Raw genomic sequence first — 17,858 nt, forward strand, 5'->3', positions numbered from 1 at the left:
CATTACCAAACGCGTTCTTTTGTTCAAAAATTGTTCCCCGAATGTAAACACTTTTTTTTTTTTTTATTTTTTACGTTCGGAGAACAAAAAGAAGACGTAAACGTTACCATCTTCGCACTTTGTTGCTCCTAGAGAATTTTCAAATGAAAAGTGATACGCTTCAAGGTTGCGAAAAATTGGGAGAAAAATTCTGGATGACTTTATGTATATTGAATTTGTGTGTTTTATATGATTTCTAGCAAAACTCATACCAGAACTCAAATTCCAACTCCTACGAGAAAAGAAGAGATAAAAAAGATGAAAGTGACTTCAAATATATCCAAATGAGGCGAATATCGGACTCGCTATGTGTGTGAGCGTCAAACGATAAGACTCCTTTTTATCATCTGTCAACATGGGAACTGACACTTTGGCAAATTCACTCTCTTATTTCACGTTTGAGTTTGCAGCGCATCGATGGAATGTTAGATTTGGAGAGTTGGTGACAATAGCTGTCATAGCCAGCAGGGGTCATATAACTCCTCCAGTGGTCCCCCTGTTAGTTGTTACGTTTATTATGTGGCTTGGGAGGATCATCGGCAACAAAGTGAAAGCAGAAACTAGAAGAAACTAGAGAGAGAGAGAGAGAGAGAGAGAGAGAGAGAGAGAGAGAGAGAATGGCAAGGCAAAAGGCAATGTTGAATTCAAGAAGCCAAGGCATTGAGAAGAAATGGGTGTGCATTCTGCCCGTGCTGGTGTCTGCCTCAGTTGCCTCATCTCAGTACATTGTGGAGACGCTTCCTGGTTTTCCTGGGAGACTTCCTTTTAAGCTCGAAACCGGGTCAGTTCGGATTCTTTCATGTCATCTCTCTCCTCTCTCTCTCTCTGTGACAATGATTTGAACTAGATTTCTTCATGCATTGCAATTTCCGACACTTTTTATTGCGATGAAAACAACCTGTGTACAGCGGTCCACGACCAGAGGGCATGGTGCCCCAGTGACACCATGGGAGTATGTGATTGATTTCTGATATGTACATACTCATCTTTTCAAAGGTGATGGTTCAATAGTTGCAGTCAGGATTAAATGTTGCATATTCTCACAAGCTCATCTATTTTTGCCATTATATTGGAGTTCTGACTTCCTGGTATTTGGTAGGTAAAGCAATTCTGAGTTCTGATAAGCACTTATCTTTTCTCCTCTTTTTATTTCCATCTTTTCTTCTATTTTGCCAAAATTCGCTGATAAGAACATACTTACCCCTGACACTTTGGCTTCCATTCATTCGCTTATCCCTCATTAGTTACTTTAACCTAGAGGTGTTAAATGGGTTGTGCAACCCATTTATGGACCCATTTAAGCATAAATGGGTCGTTAATGGGTCAGGCCTTGAGAAATAAGGTACCCTGATGGGTGTTAAAAATAAAAGAACTAAAATAAATGGGTCTTAAATGGGTACCCATTTAAGACCTATTTACAAACCCATTAAAGTCTAAAGATGGGTTGTGCAACCTATTTATTTTTCTTTCTTTTTATATTTTCTTTCTTCTTTTTCTTTCCTCTTCCTCCGGTCGCCGCATGGCAATGGCGGGCGACCGGCCAAGCGAGCCTTGAGGTTGCCTGATCGGCGGAGGCCTCGCCGATCCGGGCGAGCTCGAGGCTCGCAGATCCGGCGAGCTCGAGCTCGCCCGACGCCGGGCGAGCTCGAGTCTCGCCAGATCAGCGGCGGCGGCGCCCGCCGACGTCCGGCGAGGCGCAAGCCTCGCCGGCGAGACTCTAGCTTGCCAAAGATCGGCGAGCTCGAGCTCGCTGACCGGGCGAGCCTCGAGCTCGCCGTCGTCGGCGAGCCAGGCGAGCTCGAGGCTCGCATGGCCGGCCGCCGGCTGTCGTCGTGGCCGGGCGGCCACCAAAGAAAAAGAAGAAGAAGAAGAAGAAGAAAGAAGAAAGAAAAAAGAAAAGAAAAGAAAAGAAAAGTTATATTTAAAAATAAAATAATTAAAATTCGATTTTTTAAATTAATTATTTTAAAAATTATAAAAATTGCCCATTAAATTTGTGTTGTATAAAAATTATTTTAGTAATACCATTTTTTTAAATATATATATCTATATATATAATAAATTAAGTTTAATTAAATGGGCCTGATGGGTTAGAGCATGGGTCGGGGTTGGGTATGTGTCAAAATTTTTGTATTCAATAACGGGTCATAAACGGGTTAAATGGGTCGATTTGGGCCGGACCATTTATGACCCGACCCAAACCCGACCCGACCCACCCGTTTAACAAGCGTCTACTTTAACCAAACTGACAAAGAAATAATATCTTTAGCTAGATTTTTTTTTTTTTTGGAAATACATTATACTCCTATTATCAAATTCTAAAGCTACCTTCATAATTAGTGTCAACAAGCGTGCTTCAAGCTACTAAGTTCTTCTATAGTGACATTGTATGGGGAATCAAAGGGATGGATTTGATTTATTACATGGGTGTAATGTGACTGTACTACAAGTAAAATTGGTCCTGAAATGGTGGGATGCATTTGACATTTTATGTGATGTTAATTGGGTATTTTGGTAGATGCAGGTACATAAGCGTTGGCGAGGTCGAGTTCTTCTACTACTTTGTGCAGTCTACCGGAAATCCTGGAGCTGATCCTCTTCTGTTTTTCATGAATGGAGGTCCCGGGTGTTCGGGTTTGAATGCCTTCTTGTTCCAGATCGGTCAGTTTCTTCTTCATTTTTCCTCCTATTATGTTACCACTATTCAAGTAGGTGTTAACATGTAGTATTTTGATGTCTGCAATATGCAGGTCCGCTTAAATTCAATGTTACCGATTACACTGGGGGTTTGCCGTCGTTAATCTACGAGCCAGATGCGTGGACTAAGGTAATGCGAGAAGTAATATATTTGCCTTTGATTTCTGATTATTTAACAAATTGCTGAACCTCAATTTAATCGAAATATTGTCCTCTTATTGACTTCATACTGACATTTTACCCTGCAAAATTATTAGACAGCCAACATTATATTCATAGATGCACCAGTCGGTGCAGGTTTCTCCTATGCGTCAACAGCGTTGGCATACAATTCTACAGACACATTGAATACTGCTCAGATGCAGACCTTCTTAAGAAATGTGAGTGAAATTCTTCACAGACCACGGTGGTTATATCAGAAAAAAAAAATGGGTGGCAAATGAATGTTTAGTTATATATGCAATGTAGTGGTTGGTGGCTCATCCAAATTTCGAAACCAATCCGGTATTTGTTGGTAGCGATTCTTATGCTGGTATATACAATCCCATGCTTGCAACGGCAATTCTACAAGGTAAGAAATTCTTTTTTATAAACCTGACTGAATGGGATAAGCATGCATGTTATCGCCCTTCCCATCTGTTGATAAATTATCAAGTACACATTTTTTTTTATCTTTTCTTGTTGTAAATATGTAGGGAATAAAGCTGGACTTAAACCATACGTCCACCTTAAGGTATGCAAAAGCTTGCTCTTCATCTTAATTTTTCCTTCTTAAATTTGACATAAACTGCGTCTTATGTTAATGTACTGTTCTTCTCTATGTCGAATCATTTTCAGGGGAATGATACTATCATGTCCCAAGACGGACAGCCATCTTGAAGCAAACTCAAAAATTCCATTTGCTTATAGGTTGGCCCTTATTTCAGATGCACTTTATCGGGTAATTGAATAACAAATCATGTGTGAACTCATTGACAGAAGACTAGTTGAGCATTTGTAAGTACTGGGTATGATCGATTTTTTTTCTTTCATTATTAGGCTTTAGAAATGGATTGTGGTGGGGAATTTGTGGATGTGACAAATGCGAACTGCACAGAGGATCTGGCAGCGTATGACGAGGTTAGAGAATGTGCTATTTGAAGGGTTACTTTTGAAGCGGACCTGTTCTTTTTTCTAACCAAGCTCCTTTTTGGTTTGAGATTTTGTTGAACATAAAGTTTGAGCAGAGATGATTGGTTCTTTCTTTCTTATTTCCAGCTAGTTGAATTAATCAACAAAAAAAATGTTCTTGACCCTGATTGTGCTCACCTTTCACCAAAATCGAAAGAAGCTTTCAAATTAGCTATATCAAACCAAGAAAAGCACAGTAGGTCCCTCCAAGAGTTCACCAAGGATTATCTTGTGTCGCTGCCGAGGCCTCACGATCTTTTGCAGGGTCTCTCTCTCTCTCTCTCTCTCTCTCTCTCTCTCTCTCTCTCTCTCTCTCTCTCTCTCTCTCTCTCTCTCTCTCTCTCTCTCTCTCTCTCTCTCTCTATCTATCTATCTATCTATCTATCTATCTATCTAAGTATGTTCTCTAATTCTTTCATTGAATGTGACAGAATATTGAATATCTACTTGTCGTTATATGGGGTAATTATCCAGGCGTGCAAGATGCTCTTCATGTTCGACCAGTATGTACATGATTTGCCATGAATTCCTCTTTCAAATTTGTTTCCCTCAGGAGAAAACTAACCAAATAGTTGTATGTTATCATGTCCATTTGCAGGGAACTGTTAGCGAATTTTTCAGGTGTAATATCTCCTTGGCCTACACTGAAGATGTCGACAATGTTCTCGATTATCATAAGAATCTCACTAGTCTGGGGATGCAAGTTCTAGTTTTCAGGTAAAAACTACTAAAACCAATAATTACAATCTTGTCGGAACATTTTTGCGAATGTGAAATTCAACAGAAAGAAAATTTACTTCACTAGAGCGGTGATGAGTAACTCGTTCTTTGCAGTGGTGATCATGACTTTGTTATTCCGCATAATGGTATCGAGGAGTGGATAAAGTGGCTCGATTTGACGGTGGATATAGATTGGAGACCATGGTTTGTAGATGGTCAAGTTGCGGGGTAAGCTTACAAAGGATTCGGTTGAGAAAATTGTTTAAAAAGTCCTAAATTTATTGCATGGCAATTAATCCAATTCTAAGCCTTTTAATTGTTCTAACTCTATCTTAAACCTATTGTACGGTAGCTAATTTAGTCCTTAAATTTCAAATTGTAATTCTAAACATTTTAATGATTTGTAAATTTAATTCTAAATCTTTTAACAAATTATCAATCTAGTCTTTTCGACTAATTTTGGTCGAAAACAGTTGACATGGCAGCCCAATCAACCTTGGCTATCCTACAAGGTATAGTTGGTGTAGACATAAATAATTATTTAATTTTCAATTTTTTTCATATTCATTATAATTTTTTTTTTTTTCATTTTTTCTTTTCTAGCTCAAGGGCCAACCTTTGAACAATGGTTGGCGACACTCGCTGCCCCCTAGCGAGGGCTCACAAGGCCTCACTATGGCTGGTGAGGGCTCATGAGCCCTCGTTGTGGCTATAGCAAGGGCTTGGGTGAGGGCTTGTGATGCCCTTGTTGACCATAGAGAGGGCTCGCTCATGAGCCCTCGTTGTGGCAAGCAAGGGCTTGGGATGCCCTTGTTGACCATAGAGAGGGCTCGTGACGTGACCCTTGGATTGTAGCGGCAATGGTTTTGTGGCCCTTGCCTACGCTAGCATATTAAAGAAAAAAATTAAAAATAAATAAAATGAAAAATAAATAAGAATTTTTTAAATAAAAGAAATTATTAATGTCAACTCTGATCGCGCCATGTAAAGCGGTTGGCGCTGATTAGACCAACACGTCAGCAATTTCCTACCCAAATTAGCCAGAATGAAGGTATTAGTAATTCGCTAAAGGGTTTAGGATTAAATTGACTAATTGTCAAAATATTGAGGGCTGAACTGGTACAATTGAAAGGTTTATAGGAGTTTTTTGGACAATTTTTCCGAGTTCAATCTCTTGAAAGCTTTTTGTTGAACTTACTTTTCAAATCTACCTTCATTTTGTCCCCGATGATTTAAGAGCTTCCGATTTCACCATGTTATAATAGGTACACGAGGAAGTATACAGACAGCGGATATCGATTGACTTATGCAACAGTAAAGGTAAGAACTCAAGACTTCAATGCAGCCTCTTCCTTCTTTGCGTGGTCTTTGGTGTCATAATACTCTTGTTCCTCTCTTAACGCCATTGATACAGGGAGCTGGTCACTCGCCTCCAGAATACAAACGCAGAGAATGTTACGAGATGTTTCATAGATGGATTCACTACTATCCTCTGTAGATCCAGACGTTTAAGTATGGCTCCAAGATTCATTACTATCCTCTGCTACTTTAATATCGAAACAGGGATGTGGTGTCTGGCCCATAGCATATAGAATGTTGTGAGATGTTTCCTGGAGGGATTTATTTCAGTCTGGTGTAGATCCACGAGTTTAAAAGTTGGTTATGGAATAAACTAGTTGTCCCTCGACTATCAGCAAAACCTAAATAAACAAGTTATTTAGTCTTGCCATAATTGATGTGATCATACAGCAGATCCTGTGGCTCCCACGAAATTCAACGGCGGTACTTACCAGGGTTCTGGCAAGAATTTCCCCATACAACATACCAGAAAGAAACTATACGTGAGAACGTTGATAAACCACAGTTGATATGCATGACACGTCAAGAACCAGAAAATAGCTAACTTGCCTTTCACGAGTTTACTTGGATTGCGGACAGCAAAAACATGGGGAGATATTTTGCCTAAGAGTGTTGATGAAATACCATTCAAGTGTGGATCAATGAGTGAATTGATAAAGGTTGTGAAGGGTCCTATGTTGATTCTTGGATAGGAAACATAAATGACCAGAAAATGAAAGTACTGAGACTGAGGTTGATTGTGTCCAGCCATATAAAAGATACTAGAATGTAAAGGTAAACCGAAAGTAAATTGAACAGTTGGATTATTTGATTGATTAGCGGTACCTTCTATTAATTGGAACATTTATAGCCACTATCCACCTTTAATATCAATTTCAGAAAAATCAAACATCTCCTGCCTAACTTCTACAATCTAGCAGTTCTTATCAATGGTTACCTAGAAATAAATGGCTCCATTACTTTGAAGGTTGTGCTCCTTCTCTTCTCCACAATTGCCACTATCAGTTGCTTATGGACTTCTCACTCTACTACTTGACAGTTGCACTGGGTTTACTCTTTTACAGATGCCCCTTTGACGGTTGAATACCAAATCATCGGAACCGACATTTAGACAATTTTTGGATTTCATTCCATTGGCAGGTACATCAAACGTGATCTTTCTGATAGGAAAATTTCCAATGTTGTTCTGAAGATGATAAGATAAACAAACGATACTAATGTGTGTTTTCATGGAATAGACAGGGTCATAGATTCATAAACCGATATATAGACGGTGTCCTAACCAAGTAGACTAATATGAGGAGTGGTGTGCAATTATCAAGGGATTGCGATTTGTAGTTGATTTGGCTAGTCAAGATGTTCGAATCAGCTACACATGAAAATTTTTCCTTCTCTCTTCTTCCCTCTTTTTCTTCTCTTCACGGACGAACATACTCTCTTCTCCTTTTTCTCTCTTTTCTTGTTCGGTCCACCGCGGCCCACGCTCACGCACAAATTTGATAAAGGGAGAGAATAAAATGGGCTGTGCTTTTAAGAACATGGGCTGAGCTGACCCATATATTACATTTCTAGCTTCGCTGCCGATGCCTTTCGCTTTTGCCCATGCTTCGATCCAGTCCTCTTGAAGAATGTGACCGCAGGAACATCTGATAGCTGGTCTCATGGCTTTGAATAGATTATGACGAGCTTTTGCCCTGCCACCTTTGAAAGTAATATGTCAAAGTAAAGTTGAGATTGCAGCAAGGAGACTATGGAGTTTCTCTGAGGAACTTGTTACTAATCCAATATACACGAGGCAAAATAATCTAGGAATTCCTGTCGAAATTCGTTATACAAAATTCTGGGGCAGGTTGCATAACAGGTTGGATTAAAGAAATTCGCAATCTCGCCTAAGGCAATACTCAATGCAGACACGCTATTCTCGAAAAGCAATGTTAATGATTTCTAAATGTGGAAAATGCAAACGCAAAGCCATGCAATATGGATTTTTCTTTAACAGATTCAAATAACCATTTTATGTGAAGTGCAAGACATACTTTTGGGTGAAAAAATTTAGGTATCATGAGGGTGTTCAAATGAATTGAAAGTTAGGTGTGGGATCAGTTGGTCTCTTAACTCACCTTCAACACCAACCATCTCTTTTTACCATTCTTCTGTCTGATTGGATGTCAAGTCATTTAATAGGGGTCCATATTTATATGACGTCTGGAAAACTGACATTAAGTCGCTTTAGGTGCAACCACATTAGACCCCACAATCAATGGTACAGAGGGTCATAGCGCAAAATGTAAAATCTTCAATCACCTATCAATCTACCTAAAAGTCAATGGCTAGCTCTGCTCCACATAACAGTAACGAGAGGGAAGAGGGGGTGTCATTGGCACCAAAGTGGAAGCAGAAACGCCCGCGCGCGAGAGAGAGAGAGAGGCAAGGCAAAAGGCAATGTCAAATTCAAGAAGAAGCCAAAGTATTGAGAGGATGTGGGTCCCTATTTTGGCCGTGCTATTGTCTGCCTCAGCTGCTTCACCTCAATACATAGTGCAGACACTTCCTGGGTATCCTGGTAGACTTCCTTTTAAGCTCGAAACCGGGTCAGTTTGGATTCTTTCATGCCATCTCTCTCTCTTCCCCTTCCCCTGCCGCAGCGGGTTGCAAAAGAAAAAAAAAAGAAAAAGAAGCCATCCTTCACTTAATGCAATTTTGCAACAATTCTTATTTGACCACGACGGAAATGAGCCACTTTACAACAGCCCACAAACGGAGGGCACGGTGTCCCTGTGGCACCATAGATGACATAGGTGATTGATTTCTGATAAGTTGATGCTCTTTTCATGGGTATCGGTTGGGAGAATTACCAAAAAAGTTATAAACCTATTGTAATTGTGTCAATTCAGTCATAATTTTTTTTTTTGGCCAATTTAGTCCTAAATCTTTTACAATTGTGCTAGTTTAGTTCATCCGGCCAAAATTGGCCGGCACACTAACATGGACACCGTTGTTCGATGAAAGCTGACATGGCAATTTTTTTTTCCTACCTTCTCTTTCCTCCGGTGAGGCCGGCAAGGTCGCCCTCACCAAATTTGGCGGGCCTCGCCTAGCGACGGCGAGGCCGCCTTGCCATTGGCCGGTGAGGCCGATCCGCAGCCCCTCACCTCGGCGGAGCCCGACCCGGTCGAGGAAGGAGAAGGTAGAAAAAAAATCCAAAATTCAAAAATAAAAATAAAAATTATTTAAAAATTGCCATGTTAGCTTTCACCGGACGGTTAGCCTCCACGTCAGTGCCGATCGGTCAATTTTGGGCGGATGGCAAAATTGCAAAGGTTTAAGATTAAATTGGCCAAAAAAAAAAAAAAGAATTAGGCCTGAATTTGGACAATTGCAATAGGTTTAAGACTTTTAGTAATTTCCCCCTATAGATGCAACGAGAATGGTTGAGGGAGAACTTTTCAATTGATTACTTAAGTATTATAACTTCTAAATCACCACAAAGCATGTAAATCCAATACGACATGACATTTGTGTGAATTTTTAAAAGTCATTGCGCTCAATTAATGCATTCAAGTAATCGATTGAAAAGTTGTGACACGCACTTAAAGGGATAATTGTCCAAAAATTCCTTAACCTATTGCGTGACAGTCATTTCATAAATAAACCTTTGAATTATACTAATTTAGTTCTAAACCTTTTAATGATTTGTCAATTTAGTTCTAAAACTTTATTTTTATGTCAATATAGTCTTAAACTTTTTGAAGATTTGGTAACTTAGTCATACACCTGTTATTTGGATATTTAGCTAGAACGACTACACTAGCAAATCGTCAAAATGTTTAAGATTAAATTGGCAAATCATAAAAAAAAAAAAAAAAAAAAATTGAGGCTAAATTGTTAAAATTAAAAGGTTTAGAATTTAACTGGTTTATGTACAATAAATTTAAAATGTTTTGGACAACTTTCTTGCAATCAAATAAGTGCCATAGAAAAGCTATGGCATTTATGGCGTTTGTATTCCGATTAAATGGTGTATATTATATTGGACTTATGACTTGAGGAATTGCCGAGTTATACTGGTTTGCTTCCTTTCACTCTTGAAACTGGGTGATTATTAATGTGACTACAAACAAGTGATTTTGGTTTCGAAATGCAGGGATCTTAATTGGGTATCTTGGTTGATGCAGGTACATAAGTGTTGGTGAGGTCGAGTTCTTCTATTACTTTGTGCAATCTACTGGGAATCCTGGAGCTGACCCTCTTCTACTTTTCATGAATGGAGGTCCTGGGTGTTCAGGGTTGAATGCCTTCTTGTACCAGATTGGTCAGTTTCTTCTTCTTCTTCTTCATTATTCCTCCTATTGTATTGTCATTATTTCGTTACGACGCTGCCAATATCTTCAATTGTGAGTATACAGTATTTTGATGTAAGCGATATGCAGGTCCACTTAAATTCAATATTACTGATTACATTGGGGTCTCCCATCATTACTCTATGAGCCAAATGCCTGGACTAAGGTAAAGTGAGAAGTCATAAATTTGCCCTTGACTTTGGATAATTTAACAGATTACTGAACTTTGATTCCATTTAAATATTGTTGTTCTATTTGTGTTCTTACTGACTTTTTTACACCTAAAATAACCAGACAGCCAATATTATATTCATAGACGCACCGGTAGGAGCGGGTTTCTCCTATGCGATGACTACATCAGCATACAATACCTCAGACTTATTGAATGTTGCACAAATGCAAACCTTCTTAAGAAATGTAAGTGAAAATTTTTAATGGATCGCGATGGTTGTATCATTATATTAAAAAAAAAAAAAAAAATTTGGGTATAAAATGAATGCTAATTTATATATGTGATTTAGTGGTTGGCGGCTCATCCAAGTTTCGAGACCAATCCAGTGTTTGTTGGTAGTGATTCTTATGCTGGTATATATTCTCCCATGGTTGCTACAGCAATTCTACGAGGTAATGAATTCTTTTCTATAAACCCGATTGAATGGAATTAACATAGACATTTTCGCCTTTCCACATCTATTGATGGACTTTGAAGGAAACATTTTTTTTTTTTTTTCACTTTCTTTGTTAAAAATTTGCAGGGAATGAAGCTGGACTTAAACCATATGTTCATCTTAAGGTATGAAAAAGCTCGCTCCTCATCTTATTTTTTCCCTTTTTAAATTTGACTTAAACTGTATCTTATGTTAATGTACTGTTCTTCTCTTTGCCGAATCATTTTCAGGGAATAATACTATCATGTCCTCACACGGACACCAATCTCGAAGCAAACGCAAGAATTCCGTTTGCTCATAGGTTGGCCCTCATTTCAAATGCACTTTATCAGGTAACTGAATAACAAATCATGTGTGAACTCATTGACACAACACCAGTTGAGCATGTGTGAGTCATGGGTATGATCAAATTATGTCCTTCATTATCAGGCTTTAGAAAAAGATTGTGGTGGGAATTTTGTGGATTCGACAAACGCGAACTGCAGTGAGGATTTGACAGCGTACAATGAGGTTAGAGAATGTGCATTCTTAATGGATACATATGAAGTAGACGAGTTATTCTTTTCTCTCCAACTCTTGTCTGGTTTGAAATTTATTTATCATACAGTCTGAGCGGCGATGTTTTGTTTGTTCTGTCTTATTTCCAGCTAATTGAATTGATCAGCGAAACAAATGTTCTTGACCCTGTTTGCACTTTCATTTCACCAAAATCGAAAGAAGCTTTCAAAATAGCAATATCAAACCAAGAGAAGCACGGGAGGTCCCTCCAAGATATCACCAAGGATCATCTCATTTCATTACCGAGACTTCGCGATCATCAGTGCTCGGTCTCTCTCTCTCTCTCTCTCTCTCTCTCTCTCTCTCTCTCGCTCTCTCGCTCTCTCTCTCAATCTGTTTTCCAATTCTTCCTTTGAATGTAACAGTATTTCGAATATCTACTCTCCGATATATGGGGTAATTATCCAGGCGTACAAGAAGCTCTTCACGTGCGACCGGTATGTACAAAATTTGCCTATGAACTTCTCGCTCAAATTTATTCCCTCTCGAGAGAACTAACCAAATAGTTGTATTTTACCGTGTCAAATTTCTAGGGAACCGTCAGCGAATTTTTCAGGTGTAATATTTCCTTAGCCTACACCGAGGATGTCACCAGTGTTCTCGATTATCATAAGAATCTCACCAATCTGGGCATGCAAGTTCTAGTTTTCGGGTAAAACTTACTCAAACCAATGATTACAATGTTGTAGGAACATTTTGGCGAATGTGAAATTCAACAAAGAGAAAAATTACTCCAATCTAGCAGTGATGAGTAACTTGTTCTCTGCAGGGGTGATCATGACATGTTTATACCGCATAACGGCCTTGAAGAGTGGATAAAATGGCTTGATCTGACGGTTGATATAGATTGGCGACCGTGGTTTTAGATGGCCAAGTTGCGGGGTAAGCTCAGAAAGTGTTCCGTCTAATGCAAGCTTTTCAGTTGAACTTCCTTTTCCATTGTCCCTTTCTTTTCGTCCTTGATAATATTAGAGCTTCCAATTCCACCATATTTTAATAGGTACACGAGGAACTACGAACACAGCGGATATCGATTGACTTATGCAACAATAAAGGTAAGAACTCAGACTGCAATATCGCCTCTTCCTTCTCCTTGAGTAGTCTTTGGCATCATAGTACTCTTGTCCCTAACTTAACGTCATTAATACAGGGAGCTGGTCACTCGCCTACAGAATCCAAACGCAGAGAATGTTACAAGATGTTTAACAGATGGATTCATTATCATCCTCTCTAGATCTACGCGTTTAAGAGTGGGTGCTAGAATAAAATTCTGTTCCTAAATTATAAGGAAAACTTTATTCACCAGTTATGGCCAATCAATGTCGAAATGACCTAGTAGACATGTATTGGAACATAAAGTATGCAGTTTCTGTATCAACTGAAGGAACATGCAATTATTTGTATTTAGAACTTAAACCAGCGGTCATCGCTCGGACACTGATGTCTTTCTTTTAACATGAAAATGGATTTCATTTTGGTTGCCTTAAAGTTGAAGGCAGAGCCACAGTCCGATTGACACCCCGGCCTGGCCGGGGCGCCCTTTTCCGATGAAGTTTTAGCACCCGGATTTGTACGCATCTCAGGAGAAAAATTGACCACACAAAATCCGCTTGCTAAGGCGTGATTGAGCAGGGGCAAACCAGGCTGGTCGATGAGAGAGAACAAACCTAGCAGCAGCTCACTAGAAACAGAACGCGACATTGTTTGATAAACCTGAGTACATGCACACATCACACATCAAACTGCAGCCAAAAGTTAACAAGCCTTTTGGATAAGAATTCCTATACAAATTATAAAAACCCAGCCGAAGCTTCCATCTCTACACTAATTCGAGTGCACAACGATTTCCTTCCCTTCTCCATGAACTATTGACATCATCATAGACACTTGTAAGGAATCATGTTTAATTATAAAAAAAAAAACGATTGTGGACTGCACTCTGTTTCCTTGCCCAACTTCACACAATTCCATCAGGACCACAGCCAAAGATTGTCATCTAGGCTATTGACACCAAAATTTTGACGATTCATTTAGTCATCCATTGTATAGAGAATTAGGTTCAACCCTCACCAATAAACAAAAACATTGATAATTTGCATTTGCATATTAGGAGCTTGTCATAAGCCCATATAAACTACATTATAATTGCACTGATTTAAGTAGGAAAGCTCTTGCTTAATTGAATTATCTAGACCAAGTCCATGGGTGTGACATCCTGATTTTTAGGTTCTGATTTCGATTGGATAAGTCGGGCATTTCATCAACATGACTATAGTGTTGTTTTTCTCTAAGTGCGTGTTTGAAATGAATGGGTTGAAAGCCATTTGATATTTTTCCCAAATTTTTCTAAAAAGTGGATCGGGATTGAGTTAGAAACAGAGCATCTGGTGTAAAACATTAATTTCATATCGACAGGACCCAAGCAGAAAATGTGATCTTCATCACTTTTAAAGAACACTTCTTAAGCTTTCTAATGACACCTGAATTGTTCAAATTGAAGGTCGTTTAGTCCTTTGATTGATTGCAAATATAATCAAACTGAATTTCATTAATAACTGAATAAGTGACCCTACCTTGGTTCACTTTCCTTTGCTTGGTTGTCTGTGAGACTTGGTCAAATGACCTGAATGCGTGCCTTACTTAATGCATATACATGTCTTTGTTAGATGAATCAGTAGGTTCGGTGTATAATCGATTGGGCATCCTATTGGATTTAATTAGAGTTGTGTTAGGGGTTAATTGACATCGATCATCATTTTGCCAATACAAATGATGGCCGATTATCATTAACATTAGTCATTAGGGGGTCGGGATAGTCGAAATGCTTGAACTCCAAAGGCCACCCTGAGGCTATTTTTTGTTTGATGATTTGAATCTTGTTTAGTTCACTGAATTGGATGCTTGAGTGCGTGTTTGAAATGAATGGGTTGAATATAAAAGGGACTCCCACGAGGCTGTCAATGGAGGACACGGTGGCCGCAAGTCTGGAAGTTGGAGGCCAAAGGCCGATGTCCAATCTGGTCTCATTTTCTACCTCAATTGATGCCTGAACATGTATCTGGTTTTTCATTCGGATTTGTAATAAACACTCGATGAATCATGAGTTTTTCCTTATCGCACTTAGATTATCTAGTCTCTTTGTTTCATTTAGTGTTTATCTGAAGCCCCGCTTTTCAATTCATTGTTTGTTTGATTGCTTTTCTTAGCATAAACTTGGAATTAGATTAGACTTTAATATCAAACCTACCTACAAGCATGTTGCATAGTCACTTAGTGCATTTTAGATTCCTTTGCCACGAAAATCGTATGCATGACCACTTAGATAACATCCTGAAAAATTAGGTATTGAAAGGGCACTAATATAAATGTTAGCATAATCTAAGTTCCCAGATCCGAAACTCTAGTCCATGGAAATCGAGTTAACCCTCTTGCTTCTCGATTAGGTGTAGCTAACCCCTGATATGAGGCTAGTGGCAACTCCTAGAAAATATTTAGGATGTTTAATGAATTTAAAACCAATCTCCTATCACGTGAATAAAGGGCTTGGGAGAGCCCATGTTCTGGATTGATGTACCTTTTGGATGAACTTAAAGATGATTTGTTTGAGCAGTCTTTATGTGATTTGCCATTGGGAACGTGCTTAAACAATTACCTCTAAACTTATTTGTCGAGGGCTGTCCCTCATTGGATTGGGTCATGACAAATACGAATTGCAATCTCTCGCAAAATCAGTAATCATATCTACGTGCCGTCGGATATGATTGTTGATTTATTTCCAAATTTTAATAGATATGGATGATATTTGGGGTAGAGAATGCTATCTTTTGTTTGATTTTGATTTTTTTTTTTTATCATATCTAAAGTTATAAAAAGAAAAAAAAAAAAGAAAAAAAGAAAAAGAGGTAGATAGAATTAGAATATATAGCAGAAAGGATTAGGGTAGATTTTAATAGATAACATTACATTTTTTAAGTTAGATTGCATATTTAATTTGATTCTAAATAATCTTCTTTGAAATCAATTAAAATAAATTTGGATGGTTTTCTCTAGATAGATGGGATTCTAACTTAGGGTATATCCAGTTAAGATAATATTCCAATTTAAATTAGGATTTGGCTTAATTTAAATCCCAAAACGAGTTGGACAATATCTTAGTCTAGATAGCCAATTTTCACTATTTTCTAATTTCGAATTTCATAAAAAAAAAATAACAAAAACATCATTCTTGAATAAATTAGACTATTTCTAAGATAGACTACATGTTTAAGTTAGGGTATTTAATTAATTTCGAATTTAATGAAAAATACAAATAATGTCATGTGCACGCCACAAACAATTAGATTCACACCATCTATCAATTGTATGCTAGGTTCATTTGATTAAATTACATGTCATGTAGAGTAATTTAATTAGAATTGCATATCATATTAGAGTAGTGGCATATTAATTTTGTCCATCATCAAAAATTAGTTTTTAGGTCATTTAATTATATAGCACGCCACCTAAGAAATTGCACATCAAGATTCACATACTTAGGAAGTTGCGTGCCATACCACAATAGTATATATGATTATCGTTAGAATTTGGACACTTAGATAAGTTATATGTTGCATGTCATACTAGATTAATAGCATGTATTGCATATAACTTAATTTTCATTAAATAATTAAAAAAACTCTAAAAACATTTGAGTGGAATTGTGTATCAATTAGAAATCATGTTTAGGTTGAAAGTGTGATTTTGTAATTAATCTTGTAGATGCTACGTTATTTTAAGGTAAGTAAATTCTCTCCTTACCCTTGCAATTTATTCATCGCTTTAATTATTGAGTGTTTCATTGATGGTTATACACTCGCATGATCACCTCACATGTTGGTGGATAGATTAAGATGAATTCAAGCCACTTGTGAACATTTTTTGAAATAAAAAAGAAAATGTATCGAAAGGGCATTAGAGTATCTAATATAATCAAATCCCAAAAATCCACAATCTTTGGTACGTAGAAGTAAAGTAATCTCCTAATACCTTACTTGGATTTCTAATCAATCCACCAAGAAATAGGTTAATGGCGATTCCAAAATGAAATCAATTTGCATGTTTAAGAACTTGAACCCTAAGTCGACTTGGTGTGGATCTAGGAAAGCTTGAGCTAAGTCTAAGTTTAGTAATCCATTAACCAAACTCTTAAATGGTTTCACCCGCTTCGAGTTAAAGGTTGACTTAAGGACTCTCAAGACATTTTTCTATCATTACCAATTCTCTTGGTAAGTCACATGCCTTGCCTCATTGTAAGAAGATAATCACCAACCGAGCTTCAAAATAAATTTTAACGCTCAACTTAGCTAGAACAAAAGATGTAAGTGTCTAGTGATAGTGAAAAGAATGCTCTTCTTCACTTTGGGATGTTTCGAGCTTTTGTGAGGATCCACTTGAAGTTACCAAAAAAGCTGGTATAGGTGAATGAATAAAATCTTCTAAGTCTTTTTCTCCAAAATGTTTTCATCCACAACTTCCTAAACTTGTCTTAGTGTGAGGTGGTTGTTGTCAAGGGATTATGGAAATTCTCCTTATTCAAGCTCAAAATAATTAGTAAGGGGACGCATTTGAGCATTTGGGAAAAAGAGAATGAAATGCATTCCATCATCTTGATCCATGTATTAGGCGCGAATAACTCCTCTGTCATGAGACATGGTTTTAGTTTTTCTTCACTCAGCTTGTGACATCCTCATTTTGACCGGATTTTCAGAATGGAATTATTTTGGCAAGTGATCATCGGATAGGATTACCTTGAGCATCAATAAACCATGAAGGCATCAAAAAGGCCACTTTGGGTGAAAACTCGATTTTTCATATGCAAGACTTAAAAGTTCGGAAAGGAAGAAACGGGCCACGAGTGATGACCCGAGTGGACCCAAGCCCAAGTGGCGGCCCAAGGCCACACGACCAAGGGGTGGGCGGCCAAAAGAGCTCATGGGCCCTTCAAGCCCATCAAACTATCATTTCTCAAATTTTGGCATTTAATGCACCTAAGTACATGAATCGTGCATGAATATTGTGAGATCTTGGTGAATTGACCGAAATGCCCTCTCATTTGATTAAGGACAAAATGACAAAATTGAAAATTGGCAAGAGAGGGGGTAGCACGTCCATGGGGCGGCAATTTGAAGGAGTTGAAGCCCAAATTAGCTAGTCTATTTTAAGCCTACACACTCAAGTGTCTAAATCCCCTCATTAATGCAAGGGACACTTATAAAGATGGGATGTTTCTCTCCCCTCCTTCTTCCCCCAAACAACCAGCCACCTTCTT

General features: G+C 38.2%; 1 protein-coding gene and 1 pseudogene across 1 annotated transcript; both read left to right on the plus strand.

Annotated features, from left to right (window-relative positions):
* The first annotated feature begins 590 nt into the window (after nucleotides 1-590).
* On the plus strand, nucleotides 591-6,316 carry LOC104453012 (serine carboxypeptidase-like 18). The gene is made up of 14 exons (XM_039317611.1): nucleotides 591-820; nucleotides 2,564-2,700; nucleotides 2,790-2,866; nucleotides 2,994-3,116; nucleotides 3,205-3,307; nucleotides 3,432-3,469; nucleotides 3,575-3,676; nucleotides 3,775-3,855; nucleotides 3,994-4,179; nucleotides 4,338-4,409; nucleotides 4,505-4,623; nucleotides 4,741-4,854; nucleotides 5,892-5,946; nucleotides 6,041-6,316. Exons 1-14 carry the CDS (start codon nucleotides 657-659, stop codon nucleotides 6,122-6,124), a joined length of 1,455 nt encoding a protein of 484 aa, XP_039173545.1. The 5' UTR covers nucleotides 591-656; the 3' UTR covers nucleotides 6,125-6,316.
* A 2,061-nt stretch (nucleotides 6,317-8,377) lies between these two features.
* Nucleotides 8,378-12,946, plus strand: LOC120286396 (annotated as a pseudogene).
* The last annotated feature ends 4,912 nt before the right edge of the window (nucleotides 12,947-17,858 follow it).

This window comes from Eucalyptus grandis, chromosome 7 (genome assembly GCF_016545825.1).
Source record: "Eucalyptus grandis isolate ANBG69807.140 chromosome 7, ASM1654582v1, whole genome shotgun sequence".
Classification (NCBI taxonomy): domain Eukaryota; kingdom Viridiplantae; phylum Streptophyta; class Magnoliopsida; order Myrtales; family Myrtaceae; genus Eucalyptus; species Eucalyptus grandis.

What these genes read in the sequence shown, in the direction of transcription:
- LOC104453012 (XM_039317611.1), top strand. Translation starts at nt 657, where the DNA reads ATGGCAAGGCAAAAGGCAATGTTGAATTCAAGAAGCCAAGGCATTGAG. An exon ending in ATCTTTTGCAGGGTCTCTCT is followed by an intron (nt 4,180 to 4,337) that starts CTCTCTCTCTCT and finishes TGAATGTGACAG; the next exon opens with AATATTGAATATCTACTTGT. An exon ending in ATGCAAGTTCTAGTTTTCAG is followed by an intron (nt 4,624 to 4,740) that starts GTAAAAACTACT and finishes CGTTCTTTGCAG; the next exon opens with TGGTGATCATGACTTTGTTA.